This window comes from Telmatherina bonti, assembly GCF_933228915.1.
Source record: "Telmatherina bonti genome assembly, chromosome: 16".
Lineage (NCBI taxonomy): Eukaryota > Metazoa > Chordata > Actinopteri > Atheriniformes > Telmatherinidae > Telmatherina > Telmatherina bonti.
The window spans coordinates 22,947,852-22,972,152 of NC_136614.1; the positions used below are offsets into that span (position 1 = coordinate 22,947,852).

At 37.4% G+C, this 24,301-nt stretch overlaps 4 protein-coding genes across 4 annotated transcripts in view; 3 read left to right on the forward strand and 1 right to left on the reverse strand.

The window, feature by feature from the left end:
* Positions 1-507: 507 nt before the first annotated feature.
* LOC306767195 (scavenger receptor cysteine-rich domain-containing protein DMBT1-like) lies at positions 508-9,299 on the forward strand (the record flags this gene model as incomplete). Its single annotated transcript, XM_079255117.1, has 14 exons — positions 508-550; positions 819-845; positions 946-1,257; positions 1,795-2,088; positions 2,202-2,516; positions 2,618-2,908; positions 3,865-4,179; positions 4,279-4,578; positions 5,557-5,865; positions 6,007-6,321; positions 7,129-7,437; positions 7,541-7,669; positions 8,832-8,919; positions 9,149-9,299. The coding sequence occupies 14 exons, from the start codon at positions 508-510 to the stop codon at positions 9,297-9,299; spliced, it is 3,198 nt and encodes a 1,065-aa protein (XP_079111243.1).
* A 2,559-nt stretch (positions 9,300-11,858) lies between these two features.
* Positions 11,859-13,408, forward strand: LOC306767341 (SH3 domain-binding glutamic acid-rich-like protein 3). The gene is made up of 3 exons (XM_079255279.1): positions 11,859-11,978; positions 12,214-12,381; positions 13,305-13,408. The coding sequence occupies exons 1-3, from the start codon at positions 11,934-11,936 to the stop codon at positions 13,365-13,367; spliced, it is 276 nt and encodes a 91-aa protein (XP_079111405.1). The 5' UTR covers positions 11,859-11,933; the 3' UTR covers positions 13,368-13,408.
* A 679-nt stretch (positions 13,409-14,087) lies between these two features.
* rps12 (ribosomal protein S12) lies at positions 14,088-16,767 on the forward strand. The gene is made up of 6 exons (XM_079255214.1): positions 14,088-14,135; positions 14,259-14,305; positions 15,098-15,214; positions 15,552-15,654; positions 16,116-16,217; positions 16,680-16,767. The coding sequence occupies exons 2-6, from the start codon at positions 14,292-14,294 to the stop codon at positions 16,740-16,742; spliced, it is 399 nt and encodes a 132-aa protein (XP_079111340.1). The 5' UTR covers positions 14,088-14,135; positions 14,259-14,291; the 3' UTR covers positions 16,743-16,767.
* Positions 16,768-18,087: 1,320 nt separating this feature from the next.
* Positions 18,088-24,301, reverse strand: part of eya4 (EYA transcriptional coactivator and phosphatase 4) — a 46,248-nt gene continuing 40,034 nt past the window's right edge. Inside the window, 4 exon segments of the mRNA XM_079255434.1 lie at positions 18,088-19,915; positions 21,823-21,959; positions 21,962-22,105; positions 24,021-24,142. Coding sequence (XP_079111560.1) covers positions 19,835-19,915; positions 21,823-21,959; positions 21,962-22,105; positions 24,021-24,142 — 484 coding nt within the window. The 3' untranslated portion in view covers positions 18,088-19,834.

Below are 24,301 nucleotides of genomic sequence, written 5' to 3' on the forward strand. Positions count from 1 at the left end.
TTTCTATATACAACTGCTTTACAGCACAATTTTATTTCTGTCACATCAGATTGTTTTTCAAACATTCGGCAATTCAGTGAAATCCCCCGTCATGCTCTGCCTTTAATGATTGATCATAATGTCAACATGTGTCCAGTTTGCAGTCCAAGTCCAAGCGGCCCCCTTTATTCATGACAATTACTGGATCTGTTCATGGGACTTTTATCCTTTTTAAGGCATGAATGCATTTTAATTTTAAATCTGCTGATAACTTCTCAGACTTTGTGGATTATCAAAGGTAAGAGGACAAGTTCATCACTTTTAGTCAAAAGTAAAAAAAAGAAAAGAAAAAAAAGGCACAAAGAGAGAGAAAGGGAAAATGGGAATTTAAAAAATTAAAACTAAAAGACTGTTGTTTTCCACATCAGTCAACTGCATGAGTCATGACGTGCTTACATTTTAAAGGAAGTTCAGTCATTTTATTTTGTACTGTATCTCCTAGAAACTGACAAACTTTAAAGGAACACTATGGGAATCCAAGAACTACATCTTGCATTTTTGGTATTGACGAGTAAGTTCTTTTTTTTTATTCTTTTTAATTTCTTTGGCCTTTTTTTTTTTTTTAAAGGAACATAATTACACTTTCAAAATCATAGAAAGGAGGTAAAAAATGAGAGTTACAGTTGTTATTTGTGTCAAAGGAATATTTTAGGATTGAAATTTATTACATTTGCTTATAATTCAAAACAAATTTTAGCACTGACTTTTTATATGAAAATATCTTCATAAATCAAATAACTTTCAAGTTAATTAAAGCATTTTACTGTTTTGTGCTGTAGGTTTGTTGAGTCTACCCCAGTTCACAGGTCAGTAAGCACCTTATAAAGCTATCTCATGAGCCAAACACATTTTTAATTGATAAAAGAGAGTTCAAAGTTATGTGATCACACCTAATTTTATTTCCAGAATGTGAGAAAATCAGGCTGGTTGGGCCTTCTCGATGTGCTGGCAGAGTGGAGATCTTTCACGAAAACAGCTGGGGAAGCGTGTGTGATGATCACTGGAGCTTTGCTAATGCTCAGGTGGTATGTCGGGAGTTAAATTGTGGTATAGTATTGGAGGCCAAAAAATCTGCTTTCTTTGGAGAAGGCAAAGATGAGATCTGGTTGGATGATGTGCAGTGTGTAGGGAATGAGGCATCCATCATGAAGTGTCCACACAAGCCGTTTGGGGTCAACAATTGTGGCCATAGTGAAGATGCCGGGGTTATCTGTTCAGGTAAGCTGCTGCGTAATATACTTGCTTTGCTTCACATGCTTAATCAGATAAATAAAGTTAAAAAGTTAAAAAAAGAAATAAAAATCACTTTTATCCTTCAGCTATTATCATAGTTTAGGAGTAGCATTCATTATTTGTTTCAGTTGTTTGCCTTTCTTATCTTTACAATATAATAATGCAGGTTGGTGCTATCTTATTAGAACTTTATCTTGCCTTTGCTAAGTGTGTGTGAGTGTGTCATCAACCATTTTTTTTCCCAAAATAGCCTCTATCAAATTTAAAAGCGGTAACAATCTTTGAAACAGTCAGAATTTTGGGATATTGTTGGACTAGATACCAGCATATGACACATGTTGCAAGAAATATTATATAAAAGTGCTTAATTTTTATTTGTAATCAAAGAATGCATTTTTCATTAAACAACTGTTCTGTAATAAAAATAATAATAAAATGATAATGTACTTGCATTTTAAACTAGTGTCTCATCAGATTGAAATAAGTGTTTCTCTCCACCAATGTTTTTTGTTGCGCTGTTAGAACACATGCGGATTTTCAATGGAACCAGTCGATGTAATGGCAGGGTGGAAGTCTACCACAACGGCCACTGGACACGAGTGTGCAGCAGTGACTGGGGCAAGAAAGAAGCTGAGGTGATATGCCGGGAGGCTTCCTGTGGCAGTCCTATTGTTCAGTCTGTCTTGCCAAATTATGGAGAGGCCCGTGGCATAGGTGGAATCAAAGCTACATGTGATGGAAACGAGACCTCCATCTCAGAGTGCAAGATTCAAGATTACAAAGAGAGTTGTACAGATGCTATTGTGTTTTGTGGAAGTATGTATTTTTTCATTTCTGGTTACAATAATATTGTTTAGTTGTCTCGTTGGATGGAAACTGAATAAACATACTCTTTATCATTTTTTTTTTTTTTTCAAACAACTTGGAAGACAGCAAACCAATACGGCTGGTAAATGGGACCAATCCTTGCTCTGGTCGAGTGGAAGTCTACTATGAAGGACAGTGGGGAACCGTTTGTGACGATAAATGGGGGATGCAGGAAGCAGCTGTAGCATGCCGAGAGATGAACTGCGGGAGTGCGCTTGCAGTGAAGTACAAGGCCTATTTTGGCAGAGGCCATGATCAAGTTTGGTTGGATGATATTGAGTGTACTGGTCATGAAAAGTCCCTTGCTGAATGCCCACATAAAGGTTTTGGAGAGCATGACTGTGACCACAGTGAAGATGCTGGTATTACATGTTCAGGTAACATGTTCTGTTTTTGTTTTTTTTGTTTTTTTTATTGGCTCATTTATGTGCCAGAGCACACAAATTTGAAACACCTGTTTTACCTGCTTCTTCTCCAGAGAAGTTAAGATTGACCAATGGGACCGACAGCTGTTCTGGTAGAGTGGAGGTCTTACACAATGGCCACTGGAGAAAAGTTTGCAAAAATAACTGGGGTCTTAGAGAGACCACAGTTTTATGTAAGGAACTCAGCTGTGGCACTCCAAAAAAATCCCAAGAAAACTACCGTTTTGGTGACTCCACACTGTCAGAGTATACAAGCAGATGTCAAGGTAATATCAAATCCATCAGCGAGTGCACGTTCGAAGAACACGTCGGGGGATGTGAAGCAGCCTCTGTTGCATGTGCAGGTAAAACATACTACATGATATAGCTAAAAAAAAAAACTATTCACACCTACAGCCAAATTTTCTGCTGTGTAGGCTGCATGAAGCACAACAAGTGCTACATTCATTTTTAGGCATAAGCTGCATTTTTAGCTAAAGAATATCACATCCATAGTTTTTTCCGAAGGCTGTCTACATTTTTTACTGCAGCTCAATGTTATTTGAGAGTTGAAATATAAATCTGTTGAGCTGGTGTACTAGTCTATGACTGGTAGAATCGTTGCTATTCAAATTAATGCACCACTTTATCATTGGTCTATGTCTCTCATTCTATCCTTCTGTTTTGTCTCAACAGTTGCAAAACAAATAATTATTTCCTTTTTATAGTGTGGCAAGACACCAAGGTTTTACAGATTCTTTCTACAGAGATGTATAATTAATGGTGGACTTTCTTTACCAAACCCTCCAAATACATTATTAATCAGTATTTAACCCACCAAGCTCTCCGGTTTAACAAATAACAGCAAAATACTACCTCATTTTCAGATTTTGTTTTTCATTAACTCTACTATGGAAGAATAATTTATTTCACCCATCACTCACAGACAACACTTTTTCATTCTTTTTGGCACAGAAAAGGATTTAAAAGCTGTATAATCTTGTAGCTTTCCTAAATTGTTCACTGTATTTAGTTTCTTTGCATTTATACTGCTATTTCTAAGTCAGACATTGAGAAAACTTTTTTTTCCATCCCAACCATCCAACATACACATACTGGATTGTAATGGTCCCAGATTTTGGGAGTCATATTTCACTACATGGTCTAAAATTCTTTGAACTGAACATCAGCCTCTCCTTCTGAACTGATCTCATATATTTTTTCTCATCTTTGTGTCCAGTCTTTTGATGCAGTTATTAGATAGTTAACAACTGAATGGGCATAGCTTTCACCATGCTGATACTTTATGATCTGTCAACAGGTGATCCACCAATTAGGCTTGTCAATGGCACTGACCGATGCTCTGGCAGAGTGGAGGTTCTGCATGATGGGCAGTGGGGAACAGTGTGTGATGATGATTGGGACATCAGAGATGCTCAAGTGGTGTGCAAAGCCATGGACTGTGGAACAGCTCAGACAGCCAAATCTTTAGCCTTCTTTGGTCAAGGCCAAGGAGACATCTTACTGGATGATGTCAACTGCTTTGGAAATGAGACGTCCCTTCTTCACTGCAGACGGTCTTCCTTTGGAGAAAATAACTGTGGTCATGGAGAAGATGCTGGAGTGATTTGTTCATGTATTTATAATACATTTTTTTCTCTAAATTACTCATACTAATATTAATTACTCAGCTAAATTTTCAGGATTATTGTGATCCCCTTTACTTGTTTTGCAGCTACCATTAGACTGATCAATGGGACTGACCAGTGCTCAGGGAGGGTTGAGATCCACCAAAATGGCCACTGGTTACCAGCATACAATGTTGCCTTTGGAACAAATGAAGCTAAAGTGGTGTGCAGGGAGATGAACTGTGGAGATGCTGCCAAAGTCTCAGGATCATCTGGTGGCAGTGGCGATCGCAGAGGTTATAAGGTCAATTGTCGGGGTGATGAGAGCTCTCTTACAGAATGCAGGCTGACAAACTATGACAGGCCCAGCAATGATCACACTCAGGATGTATACATCGAATGTACAGGTTGGTACTTTGCAAAAATAGAGACAAGCAAAATATTGCTATCCTTTTTTAAATAAATAAAAGAAAAATCTTATGAAAAGTGGAGTTTCTGGTTTTGGCATTTGGCGATGTATACTGTATAGCCTTTACTATGAAGGTGAATCTAGTTTTTTATGCACTTAAACAAGAATTTTCCATTTATTGTGACACCAGAAATAATCAAATATCAGTTAGTAGTTATACTAGTTTTTTGGGGGACCAAATCTTTGGGAACCAATCTGGGCTATCTGGCCTGAAACAGTTTCCAAAGTCATCTCCACAAACCTGGATGGACACTGGGTTAATGCATGTGTGATCCACTCTGGTCCTGGAGAACTGCAGTCCGGCCAATGTTAGGAGTTTCCCCTCCATCAATACACCTGATTTAAATCAATGGGAAATTAGCAGACTTGAGCAGTTTGATGTCAAGCTCTGCAAAAGTCTGCTGCTTCAGTCTGATGTGTGTCAAGTGTGTTGCAGCAGGGAAACTCCCAACACTTGCATGCTGCAGCTCTTGAGGACTGGAGTTATCCACTTCTCTTGCCTTAAAAACCAATATTTTATCCATCTTCTTAAAAAAAAAAAAAAAAGCTATAACCAATATTACAGTTCTGTAGGTTCATGTCATTTGATCAGTCATATTACAGAGGACAGCCATGATTGAGACATACATTTTCAAACAATATTTAAATTAGTCATAAAAGCTTTACAGTATTTCATTATAAAACCACAAAATGACTGTTGGATCACACCTAAGAGAGGAGTTCAGGAGTTATTAGGTGGAGCATGTACACACAACTGTCAAGCTCAAACAGAGCTTGACTGTTGTTCTAGACACTGATGTTTTAAAACAACTTGATGTAGCAATGTGTAACAAGTGAGTTGCATTTAATAGGCTGTGTAGAGAGGGAAGCAATAAACCAGATTTATTGTGCACTCATATTTCAATTTTCTTCTCAGGAAATGTGAAGTTGACCAACGGCTTGCATCGCTGTGCTGGAATAGTAGAGTTTTACAACAAAGGCATATGGCAGGCTATTTGTGGTGAATCTTGGGACCTAAATGATGCCATGGTGGTGTGCAAGCAGCTGAACTGTGGGAAAGCTCATAGGCTTATCACAGCATCTGAGCATGGGTTTAGTCATGGACAAATTTTCCCTGAACAAGTTGAATGCAGTGGAAATGAGTTTACCCTCTCCCAGTGCAACATTAAACCATATGAAGTCATATCCTGCAATGCAACCACAATTGCAAGTGTTGTCTGCACAGGTAAGAAAAAACACAGAAAAGAAAGTTTTTGGTTTTTTTTCCATCTCATTGACGCAAAGGTTTTGTATTCAAACTTTGGAGCACAGTTGATTGTTGTCTGTCATATTTGTAGCTACAATTTCAGTTGGCTTGTCTTCACAGACAGCTTGGAGGTCCGGTTGGCTAACGGTAAGGACGAGTGTTCTGGAAGAGTAGAGGTCCGTCACGGGGACACATGGCAAACAGTGTGCGACAAAGATTGGACACAGACTAAAGCCAAAGTGGTGTGTGAGTTGCTTGAGTGTGGACAAGCAATGGGTGCTCAAGGCAGTGCTCATTTTGGTCAAGGCAGTGGATCGGTGGTGACAGCGGACGATCAGTGTTTTAAAAACGTAACAACTCTGCAACAGTGCTCGGTCAAAGGTTACACATCATCCGTCTGTGGGCATGAACAGGATGCTGGTGCTCTCTGTGCAGGTGAGAACATGTAGGATAATGTCATCAGCATTTATATCTTGATTTATCTGGTTGTCTTGTTTAATTTCAGACAATAATAACAAGTGAAGACTATGGAGGAGAGTATTTTTACACTTGCTTGAATGGTATAATCAAGTGCAAGTATGACATTCTTCAGGATACATGCACATTACTGCTCCTTCGCTGTATCTCAAATCTCATACTAACATTACATATGTTAGATAAATGACATAGTTGGCTGAACTTTGTAAGACAAAAAACAAAACAAACAAAAAGGAATAATAATAACTAGAAAAGCACTCGGAGAGTGCAAACCTTGTCCAAGGGCTGCAGTTTTCGCTATATTGTAATTGTTTGTTCTCTTCCTATGATGAAAGTGGCAAAGGCCTCCTAATGAAAATTTGTTGAAAATCTGTCCATAACTTGTTGAGTTGTATTGAACACATACAAAAAAAAAAACAGATAAATGCCGGGAAAAACATAACTTCCTTGGTGGAGGTAAAAATAAACACAAATATACACCCATACACACACAAACAGCTTTCAGAAGTGTTTATATACTATGGTACTCATCTTCCGCTCTGTTTGCAAAACGTGTTTATTTTTACCATTACCTCTGTTTCAACTTTAGATTGGTTTCTTGAAGAAAGATAGATCATTTGTGCATCCTGTTTTTATTAATATTTCACATAAGACCCCCCCCCCCCCCCCCCCCCCCCCCCCAAGAGATGATAAGTTTGTTTGTTGGTATGTATAATCTGGACTGTTATTTGTGTTTACAGTTGTTATTTCTGTATTTTTATAAAGCTCAGCTGCGGCTGGCCGGTGGTTCAAGTCAATGCTCTGGCAGAGTGGAGATCTTCTATAAAGGCCAGTGGGGCACAGTGTGTGATGATGACTGGTCAATGAGCAACGCTGATGTTGTATGTAAACAACTTGGTTGTGGTCATGCGGTCTCCGCTCCTGCAAGCGCTCACTTTGGTCGAGGCTCTGGTCCAATATGGCTGGATAATGTAGAATGCTCTGGCCAGGAGGCTGCACTCACACAATGTTCACATCCTGGTTTTGGAGAAAACAACTGTGGCCACGGTGAAGACGCTGGTGCCATCTGTTTAGGTAAGAGGCCTGCTTCAGTCTGAGTCTATGAAGGATCACCTTTTCTTCAGTAAAGCTCAAATGGTTGCAATAAAACACCATACTCTCTTTAAATCTATTTCAGGTGCTCTACAGAAGCCCCAAATTAGTATAAGTCCTTCTGCGGAGGTAAACTGGGGACAGAAAGTTGAAATCACCTGCACAGTGATAACAGAACACATGGGTGGGACTTTTATCCTGAAAAACACCCAAGGTTCTTTTACAAAGGAGAAATTCTCTGAACACGAAGCTGCAACATTTGTCTTCCCTTCAGTGGACTTTAACCTTAAGGGGACATACTTCTGTGAATATCATAAGAAACTGCCAGATCAAGTAATCTATTATCCCCAAGGAAATACTGTTGACCTCTCTGTCATAGGTGAAAATGTTTTGCTTGTTTGTCCATTTGTAAAAAAAAAAAAAAGTGTGTGTTTATATCTATCTATCTATCTATCTATCTATCTATCTATCTATCTATCTATCTATCTATCTATCTATCTATCTATCTATCTATCTATCTATCTATCTATCTATCTATCTATCTATCTATCTATCTATATATGTGTGTGTGTGTGTGTGTGTGTATGTATATATGTAGGCTCTAATTCTAAAATTTGTCTTTATCCTGCAGTAAAACTGGACAAGCCCAGCATCTCCTTGAATTCCCCTCATGCAACACTAACTTACAGTCCTAATGAAGTGATGATCAACAAAGGCAGCGCCTTTTCTGTCATTTGCTCCACTTATTCCATATATCAAGGAGGTGTCTTCTATCTGACGAATGCCAAAAAAAACATCACAGAAACGAAAGAAGCATCCAGTCACAACATTTTCCATGTGGCAAACTTTGATTTTCCTGAGATTGATTTTAAACACCAAGGAGACTATGCCTGTGTCTACGGTATTAACATCTCCTCACATTCCTTCTGTTCCGTTTCCTCGAAGTCACTTCAAATCACTGTAACCTGTAAGCTCTAAATAAGAAGAAATTATTTGACAATTTCACTTAAAATTGTTTTAACTTTTCTTCTTCTGTAACAGTATGTGATCTTTTATCCCTACAGCAACTTCATCTTCGTCAGTTGTTGGAGGTGTTGTGAGTACACTAGTTGTGCTGCTACTTGTGTTAGTTGTTGGTTTTCTGGTCTGGAGAAAGAAATGGCAAGGTGCTGGTAAGAGTCATTCTAGTTAATATTAGATACCATGTAGATTATTCTAGCTACCCCTCATTGTTCACTGTGGAGAACAGTGGAGTGTTGGAGTGGTTTTCAGCTACAGTCTAAGCTAAAAATCTAACACTGCATTTTCTCAGGATTTTGTTAAAACTAGTAAAACATTGTTTTCAAAGCCATGATGTTGTTATGCTCCTGTTTCAGGGATCATGGTTCAGTTTACCAGCAGGTCTGAGGGAGCTATGAAATCAGATGCTGAAGACAGAAGCAATGGAGCTCTTGATGTGAGGTGGTAAAACACAAAAAGAAAAAAAACACAACACTCAGATTAGATCATGTGACTATCTCCTCTGGTTTCCTTTTTTCTCCAACATTGGTCTCTGTTTAACTTTTGTAAGGTTGACCATGTATGTCTTGAAAAGCAATCTGAATACCAGTTTCTTCAGTTGGTTGCCCAAGATACTGTATATTTTATCTTTAGTTTGCATGCTTCTACTCATCATCTTTCTGATCTTTCTTAGGGAACGTCAAAATCAGGTTTATGAGGGTCGACAAGACAGCGGTAGCAAGAAAGACAAGAAGACTAACGCTGATTCTGACGATGCTGGGAACGTCTCTGAAGACTTGCCAGGAAGAGTGTGCTATGAGCTTGAACCTCTGTTTGAGTCCTGATATTCAGTTAATGCATAAAATAACCTCATTAATGTGATATTATTGCATTCCCGTCATCCACTATCAGGCTGAAAAGCAGCCTTTTACACCTCTCTCTGGATTCAAATTTCTTTTGTTTTCTATTAGCATAATCCATAGCAATGTCATGACTGGCAATGCACACTTACACATCACTGCTGCAAAGTTAGTGGTTGAACTATTGTGGGCAAAAACCTGACCTCTGCTGGTGTGAAGTTGCTCTCTAGCATTGTTCTTTAAAATCATTAGAGATTTTTTTTTTTTTTGGCCCCCCCCCCAAATCGGTAATTCAGATTTTTATGTAGTTGCTGTGTTTTTTTTGTTTGTTAAATTGAAGGGTTTCAGATGTTAAAATGCAGTTTTTAATAATATGCAGATTCAGTATATGATGACTCACTGTTATTCTGGCCTGTAACACTTACTTTCACACATTTCTATGATGATTTTTTTTTTTATTGAATCAATGCTAAGACTAATGATTTGTAATAGTGATTATGAAAAGCCTATAAAAAAGTGATCTTTTGTATTGCCTGATTATATCTTATGTGTGTAACGTCTGATCAGTATTTGTATTTCTTGAGAAAAATGTGAAAAATGTGTTTAAACATGTTGATATAAACATATAGTATACTCATATTCAGTTGGAAATTGATAATGATGGATTATACAGGGGAAGTGAAAAATTTACTCATTTGGAAATAAAGCAATGGCCTAAAGGAAAAAATAAATAAAAAGCACAGTCTGCTAAGTAAAGTATACTGAGTATATTTCAAACTGTCTCACAGGAGAGGCAACAACCCAAATGCAGGCACTCAATACAAGAGCGAGATTCACAAAGAAAAAAATTAACTCATCACAAAAAATACAATAAAATAAAGATCAGCCAAAAGAGATGGAGTGGGTTGCTAATGAAACAATTAGACAGTGATCTGTGAAACAAAAATCTAATCTAAGGGCCTTAAACCAGAGTGAGTAATAATTAAGTACAGGTGGGGATATCAGAGCAACAGTGAATAATCCATCCATCCATCCATCCATCCATTTTTCTACACTGGAGGCAGTTTCCCAATCAGAGACGCCCAGACCTCCCTCTCCCGACATTTTTTTAGGCTCATCTGGTGGGATCCAGAGACGTTCCCAGGACAGCCAAGGGATTTAGTTTCCAAGGGTCTCCTCTCAGAGGGACGTGCCTGGAACACCTCACCAAGGAAGCGTCCTGGAGTAACTTATGTTCGCAGTAACCATTTATTTTTCTAACTTGAGACATTTTGAATTTTAATAACTAAAAAAGCACTTTTATCTAAACTATAATGACTCTGGTGTAAGAAAGGCTCGGCAACTGGGAAATTATGCCAGCGGGTAGTAATTGAGAAGCTGGACTGAATTCAGTCACCAATTATTTTGTGATTTATACCTAATCTGTGTGGTGATGAGAGGCGGGTTGGTGAGTAAAAGGTGTGTTATATCACATCAACAGTAAATTGTAATGTCAACATTGTGCTTCAGTACAGAACTTGAGTAAACAGTCACAATAAGGCAGTTGTGAAGTCAGCCTTATATCACTTGAAAAACATGTTGAGGAGTAAAGGACTGATGTCTCAGCAGGATTTAGAAGAACTTGTCCATGCATTTATCTTTAGTAGACTAGAAAACTGTAACGCTGTCCTTACAGGTCTCCTTAAAATGTCCATCAGGCTGCTGCTGTTAGTCCAGAACGCTGCTGCTCGAGTCCTCACTAAGACTAAGAAAGTGGATCATATAACTCCAGTCCTCAGATCTTGACACTGGTTTCCTGTCTGTCAAAGAATTGACTTCAAAGCCCTGCTGTTAGTTTATGAAGCACTGAATGGTTTTGAACTCAAATACATTCAGGATCTTCTGATTTGTTATAAACCAATTAGATCTCTTAGGTCATTAGGAACAGGTCTATTCTTCCGTTCCTGGAGTTAAAACTATGGAGAGGCAACCTTTTTTCATGCTCATTACGTGTGGAACAAACTCACAGAAAACTGCAGGTCTGCTGAAACTCTCAACTGTTTTAAATCAAAATTAAAAACCTTTTTGTTAGCCCCTTTTTATCAAAGTAACTTAATTAACCATGACACTGTCATTTTTATTCAAAGCCTTTTATTCCCTCTTTTCCCGCTTTCAATTACTTCTTTTTCTTTCAAACGTTTAATTTGTTTCTTTATTTGTTTTAAATGCTCTCTGCAGCTCGCTGTTATACTGTAATGTTTTTATATTAAGCACTTTGAATTGTCTTGTACATGAAATGTGCAATACAAATAAACCTGCCTTGCCTTGCCTTGCCTTAAACCTGCCAGTGATGTTATGTGTATGGGTGTGTGAATGTGCAAGAGTGTGAGTGTGTGTTTGTAAGTGGTTTCACAAATGACTCAGACAAGCCAGGACTGGAATGGCAATCAGACAAGTAGGTGTGTCCATGCAGTAAGGTAAGCTCTGTCTAAACCTGCTCACCTTGCTGGCTGCTTCAACAAAGTCTCGTCACATATCTGCATTTAGGATACTAGAACATTCTCACGCTGTGCACTTTTCACTCAGTTTATCTACCTGTGGATGTGTCTGGACTGAGGCATTACTGTTGAGGCAGCAAATATGTCTGTGACTTTGTTTTTTACCAGTGTGAGCAGTTCTCTGGAGGTACAGTATGCAGTTTTTCTTGTCACTATTTTTGTTCTTGTAACCAACATATTTGTGAACAACATATTTTAAGGCATGTTAAGTTTAGCACATCATATTTTCATGTAACTATTTACATTTTTCATCCGAAGCCAATATAGCAGGACAGCAGTATGAAAGCAGGACTTGGCTAGTTAGTTACACATGAATTTTATAGTCTGGATACCGATGAACTGATGAAATACTACCGTTACAGGTGAAAAAGAACCAAGAGAGAATCATCTCTGTCCTGACCTCCAAGAAGATCCCCTTCAAAGCCGTGGACATTTCTCAGAATTCTGAAGACAAGGACTTAATGAGGAAAATAGCAGGGAACCCGACTGCACTGCCCCCACAAATATGCAATGGAGATAATTATTGTGGAGTAAGTCTCATGCAGTAAATGATAAGAGAATGACACGAGTCTTCAGATAAAGACTGAACCAGGAAGAAAACCTGTGGAAGCTTAGGGTGTGGACTCAGGGATTAAATAAATATTTACTGTGTGAACTACCCTTGCAGTGGTTGCAGAAGTAAAGCACTTTATTCCTTGACAGATAAATCTCTTGAGTGAAATATGAGAGAATATACAATATATTTTAAAAGTTACTAAAGTGAATGTGAACACAATTTTCAAAACTATTATTTCAGTACTGTGGGATTATGTGGAAATGTATTTTTTTAGTATAAATCTAGAGACAGTACCAGTCCAGAACCTTCGATTTTACTCATAACATTGAGTAAGACCGAAGGCTCTGAACAAGTCTTCACTATAGGTCTTCACTCCATCCACCATATTTTATGGGAGCCCAGAATGGCCAGACCAAACACTGCACCATCTTCAATGGTATGGTATGACTTCATACACAAGTATGAAGTCATATGCAGAACTAATACACAGAACTTTATGTTTCTTCTATCATATAATTGGCTTATCACTGCATGAGGTGCAGTGTGACCCAAAAAGTTATGTTAGAGGAAACTAATAGAAGAAAAGTCAAATCACTGCGTGTTTTCAAAAAGTGCTGGGATGTATGTGTGAATTGACGTATCTTAATCCTTTTCTGATTTCAGATCGTTTGCCTTGGTTTTTTCTTTGGAGACATTTTGTGACACTACCATTTATCCTAACAATGAATATTTTTCATATATTTTATTGATTGCATATAAGCTATTATATAAAGGTTTGAGATTCATAGAAAACCATTCCTTCAATAATGTTATATATTTTATAACATTATTAAATGAATGGTTTTCTAATATACTATTTGTGTTTTATAATGGCCACACTTTTTTCTTTTCTTTCAGGACTTCACTGCATTTGAAGATGCTATTGAGATGGAACAATTGGAGGCGTTCCTTAAACTTTAAAGAAGAATGGCCATCAGCATAGGAACTGTCATCACTATGTTAGCCTTAGAAACACTATAAAGGAATATGCTTTATGTATGACTAAAACTGGAAAAACAAAATGCCAATATGCCCACAGTTTGAGTGCTTTACTGTTTTAATCTTCAGAACATGTATGAAGATTTTTGTACCATCATCTGTTAAACATTTGCATTAGATTCAGATTTTTTTCTATGTTTTACTGAAATAAAACATTTTTAAACAGTGTCATTTCTGTCTTTTTAGTATAACTGATTCATTTCTGTTGTATGAGATACTGCAATTACTACTGTAAACAGGAAATAAGTAGTTATCTTTATTCCCCAATAGTTAAAGGTAAACAAAAACAAACAAATACACACACACACACACACACACACACACACACACACACACACACACATATATATATATATATATATATATATATATATATATATATATATATGTATATATATATATATATATATATATATGTGTGTGTGTGTGTGTGTGTGTGTGTGTGTGTGTGTACTTTTCGGGTAATTAATATATAAAATTGATTTATTTACGTCAGTGGTGAAATGTGTTGTGACGTCTCCGTTAGTACAGATATGTACATTGTTGGTGAAAAAAGTGCCAAAACTAAAAATTGAAACAACAGGCACTACACTGGGCGGTGCTGTCCCGCGTGAATGGGGCCTGTTGGTATTAAGCCGGTGTCGCAGCTTTATGACGTCCTCTTTACTCACTGCCCGAAAGGAGGACAGGGTGCGTTTTCCAAACTGCGGAACAATCTTCAAGATTAATCAAACATCTTCACTCATAAACTCCCCAGATCGACTCATTTATAATGGGTGATAACTCTCCTGTCGTATATTTTCTTTATTACAGAATTTTTAGTCCGCCATCCATCGCAAATCTACAATGGCCGAGGAAGGGTGAGCATGACGCTTCCTTTTGCTGCAGCTTTATTAGGAAGAGTTGTGACCACATTGTTGAATTAGCTTTAACTCAGATCTCACACTTTTAGAAATGAACGGATAGTGCTCTTGTGGCGTCAAGTTTTAAGATAAAGGTGCCTGGTCCATAAATATGAAGACTCTTGTACATTGTGTACACATTAGCCAAGAGGCTAGCTTAGTCAAACATGTTTAAATGGTCTAAAGACTTCTCTAATCTGCATATCTAAGTTGTACTTCTGAGCAAAACAGATGTACCCTTAAAACAAAGTAAAACCATGCTTGAGGATAAGTGATTTCTTAGTTGCAGCGATGCATCAATCATGTAGACATTTTACCATGTTTGAAAGCTAATGAATTGCGTGCAAAAGTTAATTAGCATATTTAAGTCCTGATGAATGGTATAAATCGATTTCCCATGTAGTTTAAGCATTAATCCTGGTGCACCTGTTTGTTGGAATTTAAATGTTAAAAAAAAAATGTACATCTGTAGGCTAGAGTTAAATATTGTCCACAAAACATAATACTATAAGTCTTATAGCATGAAACTTTTAAATATTCAGCTTTTTTTCTTCAAGTGAGCTCTGATGCATGAATGATGATTTACATTCTTTTGTCGGATACCCCTTCACTCTACAATGAGTGAGATCCCATGTCTGACATGCTGGTAGCTCGGTAGTGTTACACTGATTTGTCATTGTATTTACTGTCCAGATATAAAGTTTTTTTTCCAATCTTTTTTTTTCTTTTTTTTTTCTTTTCCCTTCACAGCACTGCTGCCGGAGGTGTGATGGATGTCAACACCGCTTTACCTGAAGTGCTCAAGACCGCACTTATCCACGACGGCCTTGCTCGTGGTATCCGTGAGGCTGCCAAGGCCCTGGATAAGTATGTTGAGTTCATCAGTGTTTTTACCTCATAATATCAGGGGTGTCAAACTTCAGTGTTCCAGGGCCAATATCCGGCACATTTTCAAATCGAATGGCTTACCTTTATATATGTTTATTATAGCATGGAGACAACAAAAAACCTGCAGGATACTGGTCCACTAGGACTGGAGTTTAATACCTGTGCACTCGATGTTTCTGTGATGATATCTTGGCTCCCTCTACTGAACTTTCTGTAGAAGATGGCCACTGTTACCCAATTTTTATCTGAGAATCATCATCAGTTTAACGTGATAGTATGTAAACTCTTTGCCAGTTCATTCATTGTGCTTTTATAGACGTCAGGCTCATCTCTGCGTCCTGGCTGCCAACTGTGATGAACCCATGTACGTCAAGCTGGTCGAGGCCCTCTGCGCTGAGCATCAGATAAACCTGATCAAGGTAAGGAGTTGGTTACGTCCACATGGATTGAGGGTGTAGTGCTTGGAGTTAGTAGAATAGTTTATGCTTTATTGCAATATTTTGACATAACAATTAAAGCCAGTTTAATGAACTGTCAAGATTATGGTTGGATGTTGCCATGTACTGTATCGATGATGATAATTTGGCTCCCTCTACTGAACACCATGAGGAGATTGCCATTGTTACCCAATTTTGGTCTGAGATACAGTCAAGTACTCACTGCAGGTATTAAACTACATATTAAAATTATGACGCTACCTGGGTATGCTTTTTTGAAAACCAAGGATATTGCACAATAAATTTGTAATTAAATTTGCACTGTTTAGTTGCTTTTGTGGTTTTGAAATTGGAAGTATTCTCATATTTTGCTCTTTTATCTGATGACAGTAGTTGGAGTATTTGTCATGTCCGCACATCATTTACAGTAACTTGTCTCGTAGGTGGACGACAACAAGAAGCTTGGTGAGTGGGTTGGTCTGTGCAAGATCGACCGGGAGGGAAAACCTCGCAAGGTGGTGGGCTGCAGTTGTGTTGTCGTCAAGGTAAATGACGTTCGTATACTAAATTTTTAGATTAATTTCTTTTAAACCCGAGAGTACACAAGACTTCCATGTTGTTAGTCCTTTTGTTTGGTATTTTATGTTGTCAAAGAACTGTACTTTTACTAATATTTTTTGTTACTTTTAAGACTCTTAGAATTGATTTAAAAAACAAAAAACAAACTGATAACCTAGCTAACCCCCCTTCCTTCTGCTGGCACCAAGATACCTATGTCATTACAGAAAAGGACCATGCTACAAATGTAGGAAAACTGACCTGCAGTTAATGTTTTTTGCACTCGTTTAAATTGAAATAAATATGTACAAAATTATGCATTTAAACATTTGATGGCGTCTTGTTGATTCCCATTTGACCTTTCTTAGATATATTGGGAACTTTATTTTTGATGTTGTGCTAATGTCTTTTTCAGTCCTGAGATTTAACCTTTAGTTGTCTGCCTGCAGGATTATGGCAAAGAGTCTCAAGCCAAGGATGTCATTGAGGAATACTTCAAAGCCAAGAAATGAGGTGTTAATAAAGCGTGAAAATCAAGTTTGTCTCGTGTACTTTTTTCCCTCCTCCCCCTAAACCTGTAAATTCATGCTTAGATCCCATAAGCAAGTGTGTAACAGACTGTTCATCTGTTATTATACAGCAGTGCTTTAAAAGGGAAATGGAATGATATAATGGTACTTGCGGCACTATATGCTCCAACTTTTTTTTTCCCCTGAGGACTCTAAGTGGAAATGTTATTCACTGAACCATGCAGGGTGCAGTGGGAGGTCATCACTTTTTAGAAGTTATTCAGCCCAATATTCCTTTGTTGTTGCTGTGCCTCAGAAATGGGAATTTTTCAGTTGTTAAATGATATCACATGACTTTTCTAGGGCACAGTTTGTGTCTTTTTGAAATTGGATGCAAAGAGGGGAGTGTTTGTGAACTGATTTTGGACCACTTACAGCACATAAGAAGCACATAACCTGTGGAGCTATGTAATGAATTGTGGCTTTAAAGTTCCACGTTGAAAGGTAATGTGATAAAATGCAAGAAATGGGTAATTGACCTAACTATTTGTGGTAGGTCAAACGAAGCACAGTGCAACATGAATGATGAATGAAGATATCAAAGACAGACTTCCTATAACGACTACAGAGTATGAGCCCTGTCTAGGACAGATGTTCCTTCTTATTTTACATTGTCAACCTGTGCAGTTGCTGCTAGCTTTTTTTTTTTTTTATATAGCAATATTCTATTTATAAGCTTTTTTAGTAAACTAAAATTTGGTTATTTTGGAGAAAAATTTAAGGATGTACAACTAAAGTATATATGGTGCCCGTCTTCAACAGCTTTGCTTCCATCAAAATTTTTAAACCAAAGAAGTAAATGTTCACTTTGATTGTATCTCAATGTCTATGAAAATGTCATGCACTGCAAAGGAGAATTTTAAAGAAAGTTTTCTTTGTTTAAAAATACAAGTTATGAGGTTTAATATGAGGCAAATAAGATTACTTATGTTTCCATCTACAATAGATAACATGAGCATTCAAATAAACTAAATATTTAGATTATACAAATGTTTCAGTTTTACTACATGTGATACATCAATTCCAACTTCCCAGTAGAGACATTAGTTACATTTTTTTCAAGCAAAACAATCACATGACCAACTAACCAACAGAAACATATATGCATCTGGGTGCCATACTGTCATTTTTTCTTTGAGCTCTTCCTAGCAGGAAAATACCAAATGTTTATTTTCATGTCTGTCTCATAAATTAAAAAAAAAAAAATTATTCATTGTTTAATCACATTGGATAGCTTTGCTCCCCCCCCCCCCCCCCCCCCCCCCCCCCTCCCCCAATAGTCTTTGTCAATGCAAAAGTTATTGTCTTCTTAGTATGTGATGAAGTAACATAACCCAAATGTTTGTCATGCTGGGCTGGAAGTGTATCCAACCCCAATGTACTCCAGGGCAGTTTCAGGCCTCGGAATGCACATAAAGACACTTAAAAACCAGTCCAGCACTTAGTTTTAAGGTTAACAAACTTCTCCAGAATTGCTTGAATGTGTTTCATTTCATCAAAGAAATCTGTTTTACTTTCTTGAATTTTTTTTCCATCAGAAGTTGAAAATTCCAATTTTCCATTTGTCATAAATACACTATTAGTATAAGCACAATTTGCAACAATTACAAAAACTAAAATTGGGGAAACATCTATGGCAGGGGTGTCGAACTCCAGTCCTCAAGGGCCGGTATCTGGCAGGTTTTGTTGTTTCCCTCCACCAACACAGCTGATTCAAATCAAATGCATCCAGCAGCTTCTTGTCAACCTCTTTTCAAGTTTTCGGTCAGGTGTGCTGGAGCATGGAGACAACAAAAACCTGCAGGATACCTTCGACACCTGTGGTCTATGGAGTCAATATGAGGAAAGGGTTAGAACCGGGTCTGCTTTTTAGTGTCAAGGAATTATGTATTCAAGGTTCAACTGTGGACTAAGACATTGTACTTTAGACCAGTTTCATGTGTTGTTAGAGCTCTCATAGCATTCACTGCTTGCTTTCTCATAATATATTCCAAGGGTTTTAAATTTTCAAAATATTTCAGACCTCAAAAGAGGCAGACCCTTTGCAGAACAGGGACAAAGTGGTGTCAAAGGTCAAAGTTAATGGAAGAATAGAGTCCTGGTGAAGCATTTCTATGTCATTTTGACAAAAGTTTCAACAAATTATTTCAGTTTGCGACAAAGGGACTCCTTTAAAAGCGTGTATCTAACTTAGGTGTGTAATTAAACTGTTAATTCTAAAAAATTAAATTTACTAAAGAAGATGCACAGGACCTTTTAATAACCTTTTCTCCTGAAATAATTAAATGAAAGACAGTTAAACATTTGTCAACAGTCTAACACAACCCTTCAAGAAAGTTCAGAAGAAAAGTAAGATATTAAAAATGACAAGATCCCCAAAATTTGATTTCCATGACAAAATGAACAGAAGCTTCCACTGTCCTTTAAGTTTATTGGAAATAATTTACAGAAATTTCTACCAGACTGCATGTGTTGTGATTATATCATCAGGAAGAAAACGCTTACAAAAAAAAAAAAAAAAAACACACAAAAAACCCTTATCCCAGTATACGTTACAGAATCTGTACAGAGAAGCCTTAAAATGAATGGTTGGGTGAGGACAAGTCTTTTCTATACCACTGAATGCTCTGGTTAAAACCAGAGTACAAAAACAGAAGCATCTTTCCAGGCTCTGCTGGGTCCTCAGACTGGATACTGGTACACTGGGTTTTCACAGAGGTTTGTCCCAGCATCAGGACCAAGAGGACTGAGCAGGGATGAGTTGGGTTTGTTCAGCAGTTCCCAAGCTCAATGACATTTTATTTACCACCTTTAACCTCGTTTCTTAAGACCATTAAGAGTTTGTAAATCCAGACATTAAAAAAAAAAAAAAGGGAAAAATTAGGGGGAAAAAATCACAAACTGCAGTGGAGTCTTTTTTTTTGTTTGTTTGTTTTTTCTTCTTCTTCTTGTTCTTAAATAGTTATACAAAAGATGGGGCTGCCTGGCTGACCATTTCCATGGTAACATTGCATCAGTCCATATTGCTAGGGTAGTTACAGGTATTCAAACTCCAGTGCTTGGTGTAATGCCAGCAGGTCAGAGTGACTGGATATCCTCCAGAAAGGCATGTTGTGCTGTGGAGTGGACACACATGATTAAAACCAGATAAAATGCTGTTACACTTGGTCACCACCACCTAAAATCATGCAAGCTACACTACAGTAGCTTGTAACTGATAACCTTGCAATAGCACTGCAAACAAAATCCATGCAGTTCTAACACACAAAAGAGTAGCATTTTGGGAAAATGGTTGTAAGTTTCTGTTCTGAGGGTTTCCATGATATGAGTTGCATCACCTGTCCAGCTGGAGACATTAGCTTTGTATATCAGTAAGAGATGGGAAAACAGCTAGCACCAAAAACCACATTAAACATATAATCCGAATTTAAAGGCAGAGTATGTAAGATTTCAGGGCGATTCTTTCCACCACCAGGTGGCAAACACCAGGTCGTGAGCAAAACCACAAAACTGCTCCTCCACAAACAACCACAGGTTGGCAGTAATGAGCAAAACTCACCCCTCACCCCTCCACCTTGCCAGCTCCAATGAGGGCAGGAATCGCTTGTGAGCTGTAGCTCTACAATAAATGGGCTTATACTCCCCCTACTGGTGGAAAAGAAGTACTTTTTTTTTTTACTGGTCAGAAAACATTCAAGAAGGGTCTTTGTCATTAATTAAACTTGTAATTTAATAACGCATCAAATATGGACAGACTGGAACCTACATGTTTAAAAAAAACTATCTAATTATGATTGTAGTTATTTTTTTAGTTAATTTAAAAAAAAAAAAAACATTTAAAATCTTACATACTCTACCTTTAAGCTCTAAAATCTCTAAAAGTGAAAAAGAAGAAGCTCTTGACGGGTCTAATTCTCACTGATGCAATTCGCGAAATTATTGCTGCTGTCAATATACTGTGGAGATATTTTTTTACAATTAAATAAAAGTAATAATGATAAAAGATATATTGTGGAGGTGGGTAGTCACAACTACAAATCAAATATTTTTCAACTTTAACAGATAAAAAGAAGAAAACCTGACTACATCTAGCTTGGTTTTTGTTGCTTTTGTATGTTGCTTTGGTCTTTCCTTCTTACGAAGATGATTAGCCAATGAAAAAAATAAATAAATAAATAGAAAAGCAAAAAATTCTGTCTCTGTTTGACAGGATCTAAGACATATTTTCAAAACTCAATTATACCAGGAAATGATACAAAATAATGCAATTCTGGCTTGAAAAATTTAAGTCACAGATCAGAAACTCTGAATTCCCAGCTGCCATCAAATGCAGCATGTTATTCAGTGCAGCTACACCTTTGCTGCCGTACACTGGCTGTTGGCTATATCTTTATGTTTAGCTGATGTAACTGTCAGACAGAAAGCAAATAACAGCATGTCCCAAAATGCCAAACCATTTTCAAATGATCCCAGCACCGCATTTTATGAATGAAACCCAAAGCAGAAAAAACCCATCTTTTCCCTTTTTTTATAGGAAAACAGGTCCTAGAACATCACTACTCGTACTCTGATTTCCTGTGATGTAACATATTTTGTAGAAACTACGGCATCAGTTAATAACAGTCATCACATCACTGGATAGAAGCAGCATTATGTACAAAACAAAGAAGTTCACAGCTTGGTCACAGTGTATATTTGGGCAGTCATTCATCTTGTGGGGTATGACTAATTCGGACTTGACATATGATTCAAATGACACCCTCATCAATTAAAAAATACCTTCTAGTGGCAAAAGATCTATTTGAGTTTTAAGCCGAGTGCCAAAATATACACGATTCAAGCTCCACTTTCAGATATTCACTGCAGTCAAGTATCTTGTAACTCTGTCAAACAAAATATAAAAGGCAAGAGACCAGAGAAAGTCAGAGACCAACACAAAACTGCTGTAGCAAAGAAAGGCAGGTTTGGTCCAATCAGAGCTCACACTGTGCGGAGTAGGCGGGGTCACGGTAAGGTCCATTACCTTTTTGGCCGCCTGCTCCTCTTCCACACCGTCCCCAATTACAACATACACTACTTTCCTGCCAAACCTTTGCATTATGCGTTCAAAGCAACTCTCTTTTCCTGCAAAAAACAAATAAACAAGGGGAGGAAGGAAGGGGTCACATGGTCAGAGAGGTCAAAGTTCAGAAGCCGTTTGATTACCTGGCTGGCAGCATGCTCTTCATCCTTCCCATCGCCAATCACAACATACGTAATGTTAGTGCCAAAGCGGGAGACTATACGCTCAAAACAGCTCTCTTTGCCTGGAGAGAAACAAAGGCTTTCACAGGTTTTTCCTTTATTTAGATGGAAGTCAAACATGGAGAGGGAGACCTGTGTGTGTCAGGGTAAAGTGAAGACACACGTTTACACACACATAAGAAAAACATTTCTAGAACACGATTTACTGTGATCAACTCTGATGTTTGTATGATGCATTTCAGAAATGCCTACATGCAGACTTTCTGTGAACAGATATGCATTGTCATTTGTTTTTAAAGTAGTCTCATTTCAAAGTTATGCAACAAAGACTCTGTAAAAAGTCTCTGTAAATGTTCTAAACTCAGTGTAGTTGCCATGGTTACCACAACATTTCCATTCATCATCGGAACATGGGTGTTGAACTGGATGAAAAGGACTACACCAACACTTAGCATGAGTGTTATTTCCTGAATATTTTTCTTCTTTACCTCCATCATACACAGTCTGAGTCTCTGTACGATTAATTAAAAAGGTAAATGACCCAAAGATGATTTCCTGTGGGTTTACCACCTGAGTTTAAAGTTTGTTCAGATATATTGTGTTTGGGATCAGACTAAACTAAAACAAATATGAAAGGAGACCCCCCCCCCCCCCCCCCCATCCACAGAAGGGGATGCGCCTGATTAGATTCTCCATTTACATGGGAAATGGGGCAGAACCAATTAAAATTGTCTAAGGCCACTTTTATTTAAAAACTTCTTTTTTCTCCCCACATAAACCACATTGTTGTTATTCTATCATGTTTCTACAAAACATTCATGTAAAAAGTATTTCTTTCAACACAAACACTGTGTTTCTACACTGTAGTCAGGACACCCGAAAGTCAAACACCAGCACCATTTTTACAAAACAAAAAAGCTTAAACAAGGAGCAAACATTTCTAGGCACCTGTTCAGCACTGCTGAAAACTTGAGCGAAACTAAACTGATAAAGGAAATGGGAATAAGTAGAAATAACCAACATATGATGCCTTCTCACCTGTGAAAATACATGCTCAACTATATTATCTAAAGTGGACTCTAGAACCGTTCTGGATGTTTACCGGAGCAACTTCATGTGATTCAGAGTCCTCATCTTTCATCTTGTACCTCTGCCTCTCAGATCAGCTGTTTTAGCTATTGCATATTTAAGTTGAAGGGTCTGAACATAAAAATCCCTCTCTTTTGATTGGCTGTTTGTGTTGACATCTCTGCTTCTTACTTTTACCAATGAGGAAATATTGAACACACACAGTACGTTACGACTGAGATGCAAAGCAGAATACTTTCCTAAATAAGAACATAAAAGGTAACAGAGTTAGTAAAAATGTCAGCAAGTGATCTTATTTTTTACGCAGTTATTTACACACTAAAGAAAGGTGTCCTGACACAATATCACCAACAATAATTGTGAACTGCAAATGTAATTTATATGATGATTTCCATTGATAAAATTAACTTAAAAAATGCAAAATGATTGCCAAACAATACTCATAGAAATTTTTTTTTTTTTACTATTTAATTCAGAATAATAATCTTGTTCTTGTAAGATGCTTTGGCCACATCAGCGAAAATCAGACACTAAGGGTATATTTAACTTAACTTAAGTAGATGATGAGAAAATACACATGTATCTGCAGGAATACCATACAGTGCTGCGCCAAAAGCAGATATGAATAAATATGTGGTAAACTGGTATCAAGGTAGAAAAAACAAAAATCATTTAAGCTCACATTGATTACTTTATCATTTCTCCCCATAATTTGTTTCTTTGTTTCATGAAATAAATCTGGACATCTTACTTAATATCTAAAGTTTGAAACAGCATTACACAGAACATAATTTGTGTCTTTCACTGGGTTCAATATGTTTGGTTTAATACTTTGCCTCACTCCCAGTCTGCATGAAGAGAGATTTTGCACGTGTGTCTGGGTCTTACCTATTTTTGTTGCGCTGTAAATGTTCTCAATCGGGAAAACTGATCCGAGACTATATAGAAGAACTTTAGCCAGCGCTGGTATGAGCTGCGTTGTGGTCACCAGCACATTCACACAGTTACTCCTGTAGGAGTTAGAGAAAGAAAAGACACTTTATCAGGGACACAGGTTGATAAGTGAATGGATGATTAGAGTGATGAATGGGTTTTTCATTCATGTCTTTTAATGCCAGGTATGGACTAATAAAAAAAAAAAAAATCTGACTATAATAAAAAGGGACAAA

Bases quoted from the DNA above. Each gene is read 5' to 3' on its own strand.
- LOC306767341 (XM_079255279.1), top strand. From the start codon at position 11,934: ATGTCTGTGACTTTGTTTTTTACCAGTGTGAGCAGTTCTCTGGAG. The intron at 11,979-12,213 runs GTACAGTATGCA...CTACCGTTACAG, and splicing joins GTGTGAGCAGTTCTCTGGAG to GTGAAAAAGAACCAAGAGAG. The intron at 12,382-13,304 runs GTAAGTCTCATG...CTTTTCTTTCAG, and splicing joins ATGGAGATAATTATTGTGGA to GACTTCACTGCATTTGAAGA.
- rps12 (XM_079255214.1), top strand. The intron at 15,655-16,115 runs GTAAGGAGTTGG...CTTGTCTCGTAG, and splicing joins ATCAGATAAACCTGATCAAG to GTGGACGACAACAAGAAGCT. The intron at 16,218-16,679 runs GTAAATGACGTT...GTCTGCCTGCAG, and splicing joins GCAGTTGTGTTGTCGTCAAG to GATTATGGCAAAGAGTCTCA.